This window comes from Epinephelus lanceolatus, chromosome 12, assembly GCF_041903045.1.
Source record: "Epinephelus lanceolatus isolate andai-2023 chromosome 12, ASM4190304v1, whole genome shotgun sequence".
Taxonomy (NCBI): domain Eukaryota; kingdom Metazoa; phylum Chordata; class Actinopteri; order Perciformes; family Serranidae; genus Epinephelus; species Epinephelus lanceolatus.
In genome coordinates, this window is record NC_135745.1 from 22583575 (window position 1) to 22599395 (window position 15821).

At 42.8% G+C, this 15821-nt stretch overlaps 2 protein-coding genes across 3 annotated transcripts in view; one reads left to right on the plus strand and one right to left on the minus strand.

Annotated features, from left to right (window-relative positions):
* The window catches only part of ranbp9 (RAN binding protein 9), a 33106-nt gene extending 28594 nt beyond the window's left edge, over positions 1–4512 (plus strand). The window contains exons 11-14 of one of the 2 annotated variants that reach the window (XM_033650446.2): positions 561–682; positions 1060–1211; positions 2893–3004; positions 3206–4512. In XM_033650446.2, coding sequence (XP_033506337.1) covers positions 561–682; positions 1060–1211; positions 2893–3004; positions 3206–3336 — 517 coding nt within the window. In that variant the 3' untranslated portion in view covers positions 3337–4512. The remainder of the gene's footprint in view (positions 1–560; positions 683–1059; positions 1212–2892; positions 3005–3205) is intronic. The other variant, XM_033650448.2, reaches the window with a different exon arrangement.
* Positions 4513–11466: 6954 nt separating this feature from the next.
* On the minus strand, positions 11467–14995 carry nol7 (nucleolar protein 7). The gene is made up of 8 exons (XM_033650463.2): positions 14782–14995; positions 13988–14048; positions 13077–13132; positions 12952–12977; positions 12770–12854; positions 12546–12667; positions 12164–12241; positions 11467–12045 (listed from the first exon to the last, which is right to left on the minus strand). The coding sequence occupies exons 1-8, from the start codon at positions 14964–14966 to the stop codon at positions 11972–11974; spliced, it is 687 nt and encodes a 228-aa protein (XP_033506354.1). The 5' UTR covers positions 14967–14995; the 3' UTR covers positions 11467–11971.
* Positions 14996–15821: the final 826 nt, after the last annotated feature.

A 15821-nucleotide genomic window follows, 5' to 3' on the forward strand; every position in this document is an offset into this window, starting at 1 on the left:
ACGCAACAGTTGACTTTCGTCGCCGCTACTTCTTTGATGTCGGCTTGGTGTGTCAGCACCTTTACACACATCTCTCCCACTGGTGGGAAGGCAGAAGCAAACACTGTCAACCAAGTTGCTTTGCAGCCCCTCTCCGTTGTTCGATCACTCTCCCTCTCTGTCGTAGTCCCCCCTCTTCTCTCACTTTCCCTCTTGATTCAGTCCGCTGAAACTCCTGCCATTTACACAAAAGCACTGCCAGTTTCATTAACAAACAAAACGAAACGAAACAAAAAGTCCCTCAAATTGGCGAGAATGTTGAGAAATTACAGCCCAGCCAGGCCTGAACCTGGCAGGTCTCGTTAGGCCCAGTGGGGCTCAGGCAGAAAATCAGAGCTCTAGCTCTCAGGGAATTGTTACAAAGAGGTGCTGACTTCCAACATCGTTGCTAGAAAGTGTTTCACACGAGATCATTTATGAAATCAACGTGCAACATTCATTGAGGAGGAATTCCTGAACTTCCTGTGAGCTTTCACACGTACTGAGTGTTTCTCTGTCCTTCTCCTCATGTCCTGCCTCAGTAGCGATGTGGATATGGAGGTTGACCACTTCACCAACGGAGTGACAGAATCGTCCTCCAATGGTTTCCTTAACGGCAGCTCCAAACACGCCACCGAGCCTGACGACTGTGACGCAGACATGGGTGAGTACAGTGTGTGTGCGGAGGTATTAGTGGCTTCATTTGAGCATTTATCAGCACAGCTGTGCACTCCTGGTTGCCTTTTGGTACATTTGTGCCCTGGTTGATGAGGCTGTGTGAGGGATGAACCACTCGTGAGCAACTCAAAGGTTTTCTGTCCTCTCTTTTCTCTGTAAGAAGAAGACAGCGTCATTCTGTCTCTGTCTCTGAAATGTCCTTTTTTGAACACCTTGTGGTAATCAAGGATTGGAGGCTTTTTCTACCCTTGCTGTCACTGCAAGTTGCTGGATAAGCACTCCAGCTAAATGCCTGTGCTGTGTATGTACTGTCACTTTATTATAAACTCCATTTTGCATGCCGACCTGGCGGCGGCTCTGCAGAGGTGGAGTCAGCCCAGTCCAAGAGGCAGCTGTGCGGCGGGAGCCAGGCGGCCATCGAGAGAATGATCCATTTCGGCAGGGAGCTCCAGAGCATGAGCGAACACCTCCGCCGTGAGTGTGGCAAGAACTCAACCAACAAGAAGATGCTCAAGGTAACACAGAAGTCACCGAGATCAGTGCTGTGGAAACTTATCGATGAATTGAACTGTTTTCATTGGCAGTTCCTGAAGCTCTGTTTGTGTTTAGACAACATTTATTTTAGGCACTTACTATTTACTTAACTAAATAAAACTTTTAGTATGTTTATGTACATAAACATACTAAAAGTCAACAAACTAAGCTAACTAAACTGTTTGGTTTAAGTCCCAAAACGTAGGTACTGTTGGCATTATATTTGGTAATTTACACAATACTCAGTCTAAAGAAAACTTTCTAAAGAAAGTTGTACTCGCCAGAATCTTAAAACTGTGATGCTACATTTTTGGGTGACAAAAAAAGCATTAAAAAGCTGACAGACCAACAAAAGCATTTAGGAAACCTAAAAGCCCTCCATCTGAAGTGGAGGTGCAGTGATACTAGTATAGCTTGAGTTAAGTTTATTTGGTGGATTTAGTTTGGGGACTCACAAAAAAAGAGAAAGAATGAAAGCTGAGATATCCTGACTTTTACTCACTAGTATGTACATAAAAAAACAAAGAATCCTACATTTCCCATAATGCAGCTTAAAACTGATCACACTGAAAGCATTTTACAGGATGCAAAACGTGTGTCACTCTGCAGTTACACCTCCAAAACACTAGTCAGCAGTGGTGTTTCTTTCAAGTCCTATAAAGATAATCTTATTAAAAACACACATTAAACACACATTAAAAATGGTTTAATAGCGGCAGTTTCAAACACAAGTACACAAATCAGCTTCACTATAACTCGCAGCATTCACAGACAAAGCACTTGTCTTTTTTGGACACATTTTCTCCAAAAATTCAGCAAGCTAATGTTTTTAGCACAAGCCTATGGCATTTTACATTGTATTAATTAGCCTAGCAGCTAGCGAATTTTATTCTTCTCATATGAAGCCAGGGACAACAGCAACATTTAGCAAAGGTAATGTTACAAAATTCAGCTCCATTACAACTCACAAGGTTCATTGACAAAACAACTGTCTTATACTAAACACGTTTTACAAACAAATGTTAGATGCTAACATTATTAGCACAAGCCTATGGCATTTTACATTGTATAAATAGACAGATAAATCACACACAAGACTTTTCAGACTTAAAATGCTATTTTGTGGAGGCTTTATTGTCTTCACAATTTGTTTCTTTTCAGTGAAATTAAAGTGAATAAAAGCTTCGTTTCCACTGAGGGAAATGGTTTCAGCTTACAGAAATAGACAGGTCTGAGTCACCACGACGTATAAGTACATTTCTGGGGAGGTGCACGTCAGGCATAGGCTCTACGTTGACAGAGCCTATGCCATGGGTACGGCGTCAATTTGACGCTCAAGTATAAATCCTGCTTAAATGTTTCCACACAACCCCCCACCCTCCTGCAGACTTTGCCTAATATCTGACAGAACTGTCTTGTCGTTACACTCTGTTTACGCCTGGTGGAGTGGGTAGATTTTAAGGTCTGAAAGCAGGCAAACGCAGAGTGATACTGACATGTGTAAAGGAATGAGACGTTGAATACAACCAATCAGATTACTTGGTTTGACCTTAGAAACAGAGTTACACATCGTTGATCTAGATGTCTTAATGAGAACATGTGTGTAAGATAAAGTAGAGCAGTGTAATCAGTGTTTGTTGTTGTTTGTGTCTCCTGCTGCAGGATGCATTCAGCCTGCTGGCCTACTCAGACCCCTGGAGCAGCCCAGTCGGCTACCAGCTGGACGCCATTCAGAGAGAGCCGGTCTGCTCCACTCTCAACAGTGCAATATTAGGTAAGTCAGCTGTCCTGTGTTAAAACAAAATGTGACCACGTGATACGTCGGGACAGTGTGAAGTGAGGGGGCTTCAGGTCCTGTGCTGACTGCACAACAAGCACATGAAGATTGAAGCATACACACACGTCATCACTCCTGTTCTTTGTTGTCTGCAGTCCTGACCTTGTTGTTCCCCCTCTGCCTCCTTTTTCTCTCCAGAGACTCACAACCTGCCCAAGCAGCCCCCCCTGGCCCAGGCCGTGGGTCAGGCTGCCCAGTGCCTCGCCATCATGGCACGAACTGGCAGTGGATCCTGCGCCTTCGCCTCTGTGGACGATTACCTGCACTAGCCCCGTGTACACACACACACCAACACACACACCAACACACAGAGTCTGAGGACCTGTCCAAAAGTGGCCCCTTCCACCTCCTCCATCAGTGTAGTCCTATTAGCCGAGGAGATGCTCCTCTGCACGATAACAAGTAGTAGAAAGTTAACCACCTCACTTGCTTCCTGTTCTGCTTGTTCACGAACACCGCCGAGGATCAGGAGTCATTTCTGGGCAGATCCTCAGACTGCTTACACACACCGCATACATTTAAAATAACACACACACACACACACACACACACACACACACAGCACCTCCCTCTCCATCGTAAATATGAAAATACGCCTCCACCTTGGTTGGCCTCGCAAACCCCCACCTCCAGCCCGGCGAGGCTGCGTCTGCATCATTTTGACTGACAGCGGGGACGCCAACCAAGAGTAGCCGACTTGAAAATACCCAGAGAGCCGAACTCGTGTGGACTCGCCGCAGATACCCAACCCCCTCATACCTGGGGGCATCAAACCGGGGCGGACAGACTGAAAAATAAAAAGCCCTGGTCAAATATCCATATAAATGGAAAAATAAGAGAGAGAAAAAAAAGAAACAGACGAGTGACCGCCATGGCCGACCACCCTTTAACGTGGTCCTTGTAAACCTGGCTTACCAGGCAAACGTGCGCACACACGCAAACACGGAGGCAGGCTGATGCTGAAAACAGGATTGGAAAGTCCGTCTCCACCAAGGCTTGCTGAGTGCTCCAAACTCCAGCCAACGCAACAAGGCTCCGTTAGGGACCGCCTGCCCCGCCCCTCTCCTTCACTCCCTGCACCAACCCCCTCCCCCTCCCTCCACTCACTTCAGGACATCGGCGGAGATCTGTGTGACGCATGTGGACTCGGGACTTTGAAGAAGCCAGAGAGAATCTACAGTCTCGACTCAACGTTCCCTGTTTTTAAACTTTTTGTTGTTGTTTTCGTTTTTCATGGGGTACGGGGGAGGGGTGGTTACCTGGCTCTTGTTTTGTTTTTATTTTTTTCCAGGTTTACAAGGCATGGTGCAGACGACGATGACTATTATTATTATTATTATTATAATTATCATTATATTAATTATTGTTACTTGCATTCACAGTATATTTGTTGAGCGCCAGCAAGAGCAAGTTCCACTTATTATAATAAAGGTCCCGATTCCACCGATTACCAGTGACGAGCGTGTGTACATGTTAACGTTTATATATGAATTTAACAAAATGGAATTATATCAATAGAGTAAGATATTTAGTTATCAAACGAAAGGAAATCATTGAAAAAAAAAACCAAACAATCCTTTAATGCTTTGTACTGACACCAGTCTCTCCTGAAGCGTGCTGGTTGTTCCTCGTCTGTACAAGTTTTTATGTCTCCTGCTTTTTGACTCCAGGGTTCCTACGCAGGTGGGAAGCTGATACATGTGACCATCTCCAGGTCTGTAAGATTTTGGAAAACGTAACTTCTCTGACATCCTGAAACACAGAGTCTTAGAACTTTCATTTCACATATTGTGGTTCTTGTGGTGAAGTAATCTGTCTCCACAGTGAGGCTTAATCTGGCACTTAATAGGAAAGAATCTTCAAACACTCTGGGACAATGTCTGGGATTTCTGAAAATGGAAGCCCTGTGTAGGAACCCTGTGATGATGTCTGACCCCATTTTTACCTGTTACCCCCCAAATCCCCAGCTACACAGCAGGTTTGATGCAAACATTGTTAATCTTTATTTTCGTATCGATGTCTATGCTAATCCTTAACCCACACAGAACTCAGGAGCCAAAATGTCCCTTTGTTCCTCCTCCTCCCCCCCCTCGGTTTAGAACAGGACGGTCCAACCAAGCAGCCGATTGAAACGGGCCTCGATTACAGGTGGCCTCTGTTTTTTGTTGTTTGTTAGCAGCACAGCGGCGGGCTTTTCAGACTCAACCCAGAAGAACAAGCAACATTAAAACTGAGATGCTATGAAGTCAGCCTCGAAACGAGCTCTGCGCTTGATTTAAAGTCGAACTGAAATTTGAGTTCTTCTCACTTTGTGTGTTAAGGAAAGATTATGATTGTGTCATTTCCCATCTTTTGATTAACAACTGAAAGCTGTCATTGCCAGGCAACAGGCTGTCAACTTAAAGGGATAGTTCAGATTTTTTGAAGTGGGGTTGTATGAAGTACTTATCCATAGTCAGTGTATTGCCTACAGTAGATGTCAGTCAGCACGCCTCCAGTTTGGAGAAACAGGCTGAAATCTGACATGGAAGATAAGCAATGTACTGCTGTGGACGGGGTCTGAAACAAAATGTATTTTAGCCACCTAAAAATATCTGTCAGTTTAACTGTACACTATGTTGGGAGTATTTTCACTGCTCTACTTTAATGTCAGACAGTGATTTCCAATGGGAAACTGAAGCCATTGTATCACTCTCTTCAAAGCCAGACTCCATTGAGAAAAACAGTGATTTAATACTGCTGAGCACAGGAGCTGCTGGTCTACTGCTGCCTCGATTGGTTAGTTAGTTTGTGTCATTGTGTGACTTTGGCATTTAACTGGGTTAGTTCAGAATCACCAAAGTCACACGATAACGCAAACTTACTAACCCATCAAGGCAGCAGTAGATCAGCAGCTCCTGTGCTCAGCCACCCAAAATTGCTATTTTTGTCAATGGAGTCTGGTGGCTTTGACGAGAGCGCTGATAAAGAACTGAAGCCGTTGGAACAGGCTGTCTGATGGAAAGGTAAAGCTGTGAAAATGTTCTCTCCGCAAAACGTACACTTAAACTGACAGATTTTTTTAGGTGGCTTTTGTTATCGCCCCTGTCTCCAGCAGTACATTGTTTAGCTTCGGTGGCAGTACTCCAGCCTCCTTCTCCAAACTGGGGGCGTGCAGACCGCCATCTATTGAGTGTAATAGTCTGACTATGGATATGTATCTCATATAAACCCACTTCAGAATATCCAAACTATCCCTTTTAATGGTGCGTTACCGATTGCAAGATATCGCAGCCCTTTAGCGTCACAGCCCCTAAACATCGATACAAGTTTTTAACCTTTTCAACAAGTGAAAAGTGATTGTTTTTAGTTATCAGTCAACAGTTTTAAAATCTCTGTCCCCTGCTGACATTTGGGAAGACTCATTATGCTGCTGAGGTTATATTTCATTTGGAACGTCGAAGCTAGCAAGCTAGGCTAATTACTCTTTACTCTGAAAATTGAAGATAGTTAGCTTGCTAACGTTACTTTTCTTCTTCAGTTTGGGTTTGTGAGTCACCTGCACACTCTGTGCTGTGTTCGTCCTGGATGATTATGCAAAGGAGGCTCGTGTTTGGCTGTCTTCTCATTCATAGTTTCAGAATTGGCAGTGATGAAATTCAAAATGACCACAGTGTCAAAACAAGTAGTCTTGTCACCACTGCGTTTTGTATGATACCGCTAAAGTCAAATTACGACAGTCACTAATGTACGGAGTTACAGAATCACATGAGTGTTTAAATCACAGATTGAACTATGCCAGTGGTTCCCAAACTTTTTTAAAGTGGTACTGGTAGCACCGCTGTCACAAACAACTAGACCATTTTATGCTTCCCTCAGAGCCAGCCCTTTTAAAACAGATAATTCCCTCTCAGCTGTTCACATGGCTGATGAAAATCAATGTCACTCTTATATTCCCGTTCACATGCAGCTGTGCTCCGATAACGTGCCCCAACTTGTCGTTTTATCAACAAAATACAGAAAAGGGGGACGGCTGGGTAGGATTTTTTTTTTTTTTTTTTCCTAGTGGTGGAGGACTTATTCCACCTCCCCGCCATTCCCTCAACCACCTTTTTGAAAAGGTTCACATTGTGATATTTATGGATGTAAAAAAAAAAAAAAAAAACCTGCTGATAACCAAATCTTAGTGTTTAAAAGGAGGCGTGTTTCTCCTTCCAGCCAGAAATGTGGGCTTTTCTTTCGGGCATAGACCAGCAGCTCCTGTGTTCAGCAACCCAGAGCATTCACTAGCACACCTAGTAGAGCGGACAATCCATGTACAGAGGCTTTGTTCTTGCTGCAGCGGCCGTGGGCTCAATGTCAACCCATGGCCCTTTGCTGCATGTCCCTCTCTCCCCCATCCACTCTGGATCTGTCCTGTCTAATCAAGGCAAAAACGCTGCAAAAAATGATCTTAAAACTACATCGCCCAGCTGCATGTGTGCAAAAGTCGAATTTACAAAACAGAAATAAATCTGGCGTCACTCCTGGCTCGTCCTTACAGTACCTCAGCGTGTTACTGCATCCACTTTGGGAACCACTGTACAAAATAAGGGCTAACAAAGTCGACTCCAAGCTGTCTGAACGCCTGTTGTTGAAATTGAAGTGATGATCTGAAATAATTTTAGTGCCTACTTACAAGGGTACTGCATGAATCAGATTAGCCATACCGGCATCAAGAGTCGGCACCAAAAATTCACACGTAGGGGGCGCTGTTGTTGCAGAAAAATACTTTAAATTCTTGTGTTTGGTGATTAAAATTCTGAACAAACATCAAGGAAGAATTTAAATTTCAGTTCGCTTTAATGTCGGGTAGCAGGTGTCAGATTTGTTGCTTGTTTTGTTGTCAGTTTGCCCGATAATTAACATCGACCTCGGACTGGCTCAGACGCCGGTTCACCTTCAGTCAACCTCGACTCCGCGTTGCTCCCTGGTAGCATCTTGCTGTGTTGTTATTATTTTCCAAAGCTGCTGTTGAAATAGCATTCAGGTATGAAAAGCCCTCAAGTCCGCTTGTCTCCAACTACACATGTCTACCCATCATCCCTCAGAGGCGAGGTTTCAGTTTTGTCACCATGTTCTTCTCTGGCCTCTCGCGTTTCTTAGCATCAGCGGGGAAAATAAAACGAAAACAACACTCAGTATTGTCAACAGGACTGTGGCTGTCACATTCACAGAATAAAGAACCAAATACTTTAGGAAGACGACATTGCAGCTGTGTGTTTGAAGCCTGTGTGTTCGTGCTCGCCACTTGCAGAGAAACAGGAATGCCGAGGCTTACGCTAGACACGACTCCCATCTTCTCCTCTAGTTTTTACCCAGGTGGAACCGAGCTTTTCTGGTTTGTTTCTCTTTGGGTTTCTTTTGTTTTCTTTTCCTGGATCGCAAGCAGTCACGGCATCGTTTAGCAAACTTCTTAGACAAAGTGTCTGTTGTCTCTTTCTGAGTAAGGTCTGAAACCTATGCATGCCATAGTAAAGTGGTGGTAAGATCAAGTTAGATGTCTCTTATTTTATTCTTTTTGTTTCTCCTTCTTTTTAGCCAGTTCACGGTGTATAAGGAAGATGTCAACCAGTAAGTTGTCCACTGCTGACTGTGTGTCCATTTGGAGATAAAAAAAAAGTGCAATTTGTGTGAGGGTGAAAAGATTTATATTAAAAATGACAAATGATGAAGGCACTTGTCTGGATGCTGCATGACGCCTGGAGCTGAAGTCTGTCTCCTGCCTCCAAACATGCTCTGTCCTGCTATCCGGTGAATTCACGGAGTCAGAGGCTGTTCAGAGTGCAGTTTAATCCCAAATGACGTGTCCGAAGATAATCCTGCAAAGTATTTTTATTCGTTCTGAACATACTAACCCACATATGATGCCTGAAAGGAAAGGTCCACCTCAAACTCAGTAGTTGTTGTGGGTGTAGTCTCTGGGCCCTTTGAATAAATTACTGACCAAACACAGACAATTTTTAAATTAATTCTGTAATTTATTTCTATAATGTGTTACATGAAATGCAACACATTCTCAATAAGATGTGCACTAAGCAGGACATTTTAAAGTTAAATAATAAAGGTATCCTAATTCTCTGTCAGGCAAACTTAAAGGTACAGTTCTGATTTTTTGTAGTGGGGTTGTATGAGGTACTTATCCATAGACAGTGTATTATATACAGTAGATGTCAGTCAGCACACCCCCAGTTTGGAGAAGTAGCCTAGAGTCTGACATGGAAGCTAAGCAATATACTGCTGTGCATGGGGCCACCAACAAAACATATTTTAGCCACCTTAAAAAAAAGTCGCACCTAAAATAATCAGTATCAGTTTAAGTGTACGATATATTTAGAGTATTTTCACTGCTTTACCTCAATGTCAGACTGTGATTTCCAGTGGGAAAATGAAGCTCTTGCGTTGCTCTCTTCAAAACCAGACTCCATTGAGAAAAACAGTGATTTAACATAACTGGAAACAGACGCTGCTGGTCTACTGCTGCCTTTGTTAGTTAGTTTGAGTTATTGTGTGACTTTGGTGTTTAAAAGGGTCAGTTTGGATTCACTTAAGTCACTAACAAACATATTTATCCATGCAGCGGTGGACCAGCAGCTCCTGTGTTCAGAGAGCTAAAATTACTGTTTTTGTCAATGGAGTCTGGTGGCTTTGACGAGGGCACAGGTGGGGAACTGAAGCCGTTACAGGCTTGTCTGACAGAAGGGTAAAGCACTTAAAGTGATGTAGTATAGCCACCTAAAAAAAACTATATTTTGTTTCTGACCCCTCCACAGCAGTACATTGCTCAGCTTTCATGTTGGACCCCAGCCTGCTTCTCCAAACTGGCATCTGCCATCTATTGTATTTAATACACCAACTATGGATAAGTACCTTGTAAATCTGAATGATGCCTTTAAACGGGACAGTTTATAAATAACAGCAAACATCTTTGGCATTTCTGAGCAGCAATTTTTTTTTTACTCATCAACTATCCAAAAACATAAGATATTAAACTTTAAATGATTTAAAGAGAACAGGAGTTTTCCATGTTGAATGACTCGAAGAAGTGGTTCCAGATCGGGCTCAAACTCCTCTGAGGGGTCACATGATAAACTTGAGGCATAAAAAATAAGTTGTGGTACACTTTCGTTTTTAAAATTTGGACTTTTCTCCTATCTTTGCTTTTACTGTGAACAGTTTTACCTCCTTTGACGTCTTATTCAAATGGAACAATCTGAGATGATGACTAAAATAATGATCAATCAATCCAAGTATTTCTTGAAGTGACAATGAAGTTAAGTAGCAAAGAAAGTTGTTAAATAGTGCTCCAACTAATTATCTTAATTAAAACGTTAGTTAGAAAATGATGAGTTTGTTCCGAGATGAGTCAGGCTTTCACCGAATCGATTACCAACAATCACAGCACAATGCATGATGGTTAGATTTTTGTTCGTCTTGCGCTGATGTCATGCACACATGGGCAGTGATGACATCATGAGATGGAGCCAGATGCTGCAGTTGCTCTCCACCAACTTCAAGGAAGACCCAGGGCATGATGGGAAACCTCTGGCTGATCAAAGAGCTAATTGGCTCTTAGTTTCGACCACCAACACCAGGTTTTAAAGAAAATTGTTGTGTAATTGTAATATTTAATGTTAAATTTTAGGCTATCACTGAAGGTTTAATCTGTTAAACATATCTTGTATGGCTAATAATAATAATAATTATACATGATCTGTAAACTACAGGTGGATCTAACAGTGTTCAAATATTTCTCTGACTTCTGTATATTCTTTGCTGGAAACTTCAACTTGACTGCGACTTTTTTTCGCCGCCTTCTGCTACCACCTGATCTCGTCCACTTTCCAGGTGAGGCACAGTTCATCTCGAACGAGCCTGTCCTCTTTGAAATGTTTGTCAACTAACCAACAGTCCCGAAAATTCCGATTATTCACTTACTCACATATGAAAAAGAAAAGCAGCTCATTGTCACATCTGAAACCAGCAGACGTTTGGTGTTTCTGCTCGAAATATAACGACTATAAAAATAGTTTTGACTTTTATCGCTTGACTCATTGATCAGTAATTATTTTGCTCTTGCTCTTGACATTAAAAAACTCAAACTCAAGTTCTGCTTAGGAGCTTTTTCTCTACCTAGACCTAGAGTTGTCAGACCAAATGCCTTGTGCGAGGAAGCTGCTCATGTTTAACCCAAACAATGTGTCATGTGACTGCAGTTGGTTCAGGTCGATGTTGGAACACGTTCTCACCACAAATTAACTGCACCAGAGTTCGTTTGTAACCATACCGAGACCACCTCTTCAAGAAGACCTCGGTCCGCACCCGAGTGTGATTGCTGTGTTCACACCTGCCCAAACAAACCGCACTTAGATATTTGAAGATACAGATACAACGACAAGCTTTTATTTATGGTCATTTTACAGAAAACAAAAATCAGATCATCTGATGCAATTAACTTGAGTATAAAGTTACAGATAAAAATCCACCTTTATAAACACGTATCTTTACATGTTCTGCTCTTTAAGAAACAGATGAAACGTCCCAGCTCATAAACCAAAGGAACAAAAGGTTTTAGAGTTCAGGTTATGTGAACTCCATGTGTGGGTTGGTCAAGCAGCACTTTGTCCTCAGATGTTTCTATCATTTAAATCTTGGTGATGACCTGACGGGTTCAGGCTGCTGCCGCGTCCACATTAAGTCAATATAATTTGTTGCCCTGAGCGAGTCCCGTCCCCAAACCTCAGCGACTTCGTCCTCTGTGTTTCTGACAGTCGGCCATGACTGGTGTCCGTTTGAATTCGGTGTGCAGAGGGAGCAGCGTAATCTGTGCTGCTCAGCGAACGTCCACAGGCCCGGGTCGAGGTTTTTGGGAGTCGACGCGACTGGTCAGCAGGAAGGAATCTGCTGCTTGTGGATCCACCTCTTCTTCAGCTTCTCTGCTTTGGCTTTTTCGTTACAGGCTGGAGGGTCAGACAGAAGAGTCAAGCAATTAAAAGATGTCCAATATTTTGTCTGCGTACTGACGTCTTGGGCCAGCGTGGCACTGGGACACGGCTCAGTTTATCCTACTGAACTTACCCCAGTCTTTCTTGACAAACTGCACCGCTGCACTTTTATTCCTCCCCTTCTTGTTCTGGAGGGAGAGCAGCTCGTTACCTGGAAGCACAAAGACAGTGTAAATACATTCAGCCAGACGACGGGCTGAAAGCTGCGAATGTTGCCGTCGTCCCCGCGGCAGGAGTCCCAGGACAGTGGACGCCTCAGTGGGAGGAGACGGGACATCACTGTAGCAAAGCTCAAATTGAGACAGATCATCGTCTTAGCAGACTTCTGCCACAGAGTGTAGCTTGCAAAGACCAAAACCAACATCCATCTCTCAATACTTTCTGACTTCCTGTATGTGGCCCTCAGCTCCAAGCTCATTGGTGTCTGAGCTGCAGCCTTAACGCCGCCCTCTTACTTGTGGTCCTGCAGCTTCCTGGTCCGTACAGTCTGGACTGGAGGAAATCCTGCGCCGCCTGCTGCTGGAAGGACGCTGACCCTCGCTCCTTCACCGTCTTCACCGTGTAGTTTCCCTTCAGACTGACAAACAGGAAGCAGTTCTCTCAGTGTGTGGTGACATGTGCGATATTAAGTTCAAAGCTCGTGAGTGGACCTCGACACAAACAAATGAAATTTCCGTACTTTCGGGCATGCGCCAGTTTCTTCCTCCTCTTCTTTTTCTCCTTCCTCGTCTCGTCCTTTTCAGCCTCCTGCTGCTCCTCTTCAGCTGTTGGGAGAAAACACAAGTCACAGTTATCTGAAGCTTATTCTGCTGCTCTGTTTAGTGGCGTCCGTCCTGACAGAAGGGCGGAGCGAGTCTTTACCTTCATCCTCAGACTGTTTCTGCTTCCTGTAAAATAAAGCAGATGTGATCGTTCATTGAGCGGAGATGCAGGAGAAACTGTACGAAATCAAAGAGCTGCAACATGAGTCGAACATGTGAACTCACTTTGAAGGAGCTGAATCGATTTCCTCCAACACATCAGCCGGTAAGAGTTTTCTTTTCTGTGGGAAACAGCAGAACAACGGGAGCTTTATTTAAAAGTAAAATCACATGGATAATACTTTATTAGGTACACCTTGCTAGTACCAGGTTGGACCCCCTTTTAAATTCTTGGTGTCATAGATTCAACAAGGTGCTGGAAACAGTCCGCAGAGATTTTGGTCCATATTGACATGATGACATCACACAGTTGCTGCAAATGTGTCGGCTGCACATCCATGATGTGAATCTCCCGTTCCACCACATCCCAAAGGTGCTCTATTGGATTGAGATCTGGTGACTGTGGAGGCCATTGGAGTACAGTGAACTCATTGTCATGTTCAAGAAACCAGTTTGAGATGATTTGAGCTTTGTGACATGGTGCGTTATCCTGCTGGAAGTAGCCATCAGAAGATGGGTACACTGTGGTCATAAAGGGATGGACACGGTCAGCAACAATACTCAGGTAGGCTGTGGTGTTTAAACCATGCTCAGTTGGTACTAAGGGGCCCAAGAAAATATCCCCCACACCATTACACTACCACCAGCAGCCTGAACTGTTGATACGAGGCAGGATGGATCCATGCTTTCATGTTGTTTACACCAAATTCTGACCCTACCATGTGAATGTGGCAGCAGAAATCCAGACTCATCAGACCAGGCAACGTTTTCCAATCTTCTATTGTCCAGTTTTGGTGAGCCTGTGTGAACTGTAGCCTCAGTTTCCTGTTGTTAGCTGACAGGAGTGGCACCTGGTGTGGTCTTCTGCCACTCCTGTCAGCTAACAGAAAACTGTACAGCTGAAATCTATGAACAAGTTACCAGGATGCTTATGAAATTATAATTCTAGACATTTTTAAGATAATACACACACTGACCTTCTGTTCCTGGAACAACTCCTGTCTCTTCCTCCTCTTCTCTTTCAGCAGCTCCTTTTCTCTGCAAACACATCACATGTTACCAAACATTAAGGGTGGGGGACAAAAATCGATATAGCATAGCATAAAATGATTGAAGTGAGAAGAACAGACTGAAAAACAGATGTTGATGTTGCAATATATTTTATCATGATACTCAACATATCACAACAGGTTTAAATTGCAATAACAATATTGTATCGTAACCTAAGTATCGTGGTATTATCGTATCGTGGAGGTGATTCCCACCCGTACCTAATATTGATTTGATCCCGGTGAACTGTTAAACTATTCAGCAGACAGCGCTCCTGTGTGTGCAGATCGCCACGCCAAACTCCATTTAATAATTAATAATAATTAATAATAATTGTCAAAAACGGCGGATCATGATTACACGCAAAAGTACACGCCCCAAATTTTGACATGACATAAATTCCAACTTATTGGGAGACACTTTCTATTGGCATCCGTACAGTCCAAAAAACAGCGCCTCATTACAAAAATCCATCGGTTTATTTATTTACTTGTTATGATAAGTGGTGGTTCAGATACTAATATTTTGTTAAAAGGGGTGCTGCTCAGTACTCAATGTACAGGCTGATGTGAAAGGCGGCCCCTGAGAAATCAGAATATGTAATTAAGAAGTCGTTATGATGTATTTATTCTGCCCATTAGCGCGAAAAAGTCTAAAAACACATTATTTTGAATGGAGTTTGGTTTGACGGGCTCTCCAAGCACAAGCGCTAGTTAGCTACCTTCTGGCCGTGTCCAGCGCCTGTTTCATGCTCCGCAAGGCTTCAGCCTTTGAGTCTTCAAACGTCACCTCCTCGGGCGCCTCATCGTCACTGGACTCGAGAACTAAACTGAAATTTTCTGTTTGTTTTGCTTTAACCGCCGTCTTTGACGACGGAGCTGTTTTCCCACGTTGTTTCTTCGCCATGTTGGCTGGGGAGTAGACGTCATCACGCCGCGCCACACTATGACGCAGAAAGAATATGACCGTTGGGAGCGTCTGCCCTCTAGCGGCCGAGAGGAGAACCACAACCAAAGAAATACATTTTATTTAAGATTAATTATTCGGAATTGTTTCATCATTACGGAAGCAAGTAACACAGTTTAACACAGTTTATTTTATATATTTATTTATTTATTATTATTTATTATTTTATATTTTTATATTTAATGGAAAGACTGGAACTGCTTCTTTTATTTTAGTTGGCTTGTTATCAAAATGTATTCTAATATAAAACATTAATGTTCTTTTTAATAACAGACGGAGAATAACTGAGAATATCTGTAGCATAGCTGGCTTTACGTTGGCTCTATTTCTTATGTTTTCTAAAAAATGATGTTTTATTTATTTTTTTGTAAGAGAGAGTTTTTTTAGGCGTTTGTAGGATTTAAGGTCATTGGAGGCTTAGTCCAGATCTCTTTAGGGGGGTCAGTGGAGATCCTCCCCCAGGATTGTTTTTTTTAATGCACTCTGGCATGTTATTCACCCTTAAAACCCCTTTTTAAACTTTCGGGATTAATTATGAATTATGATGTTACAAGTATTAGTTGCTGATAAGTACTGACTAAACACAAAATACTTAACAAATGCTATCATGAAAAATTTACGAACTAGAGTAGAAAAATAATCAAGTACAAGTATGAAGAGAATGACTGATTATTACATCTGGTGCTTTTTACTATTATTAGGCCTATTCTTGTTCTTTTGTTCATTTGTTAACAATTTTGTTGAGTCATTTTCATGCAAAAACATATCTTATTGTGTGAATATTTGCTGCTTTTC

Coding starts and splice junctions, on each gene's coding strand:
- nol7 (XM_033650463.2), bottom strand. CDS start 14,966: ATGGCGAAGAAACAACGTGGGAAAACAGCTCCGTCGTCAAAGACGGCG. Junction 14,049..14,781: donor GCGCTGGACACGGCCAGAAG/GTAGCTAACTAG, acceptor ATGTGTTTGCAG/AGAAAAGGAGCTGCTGAAAG. Junction 12,978..13,076: donor ATCGATTCAGCTCCTTCAAA/GTGAGTTCACAT, acceptor TTTATTTTACAG/GAAGCAGAAACAGTCTGAGG.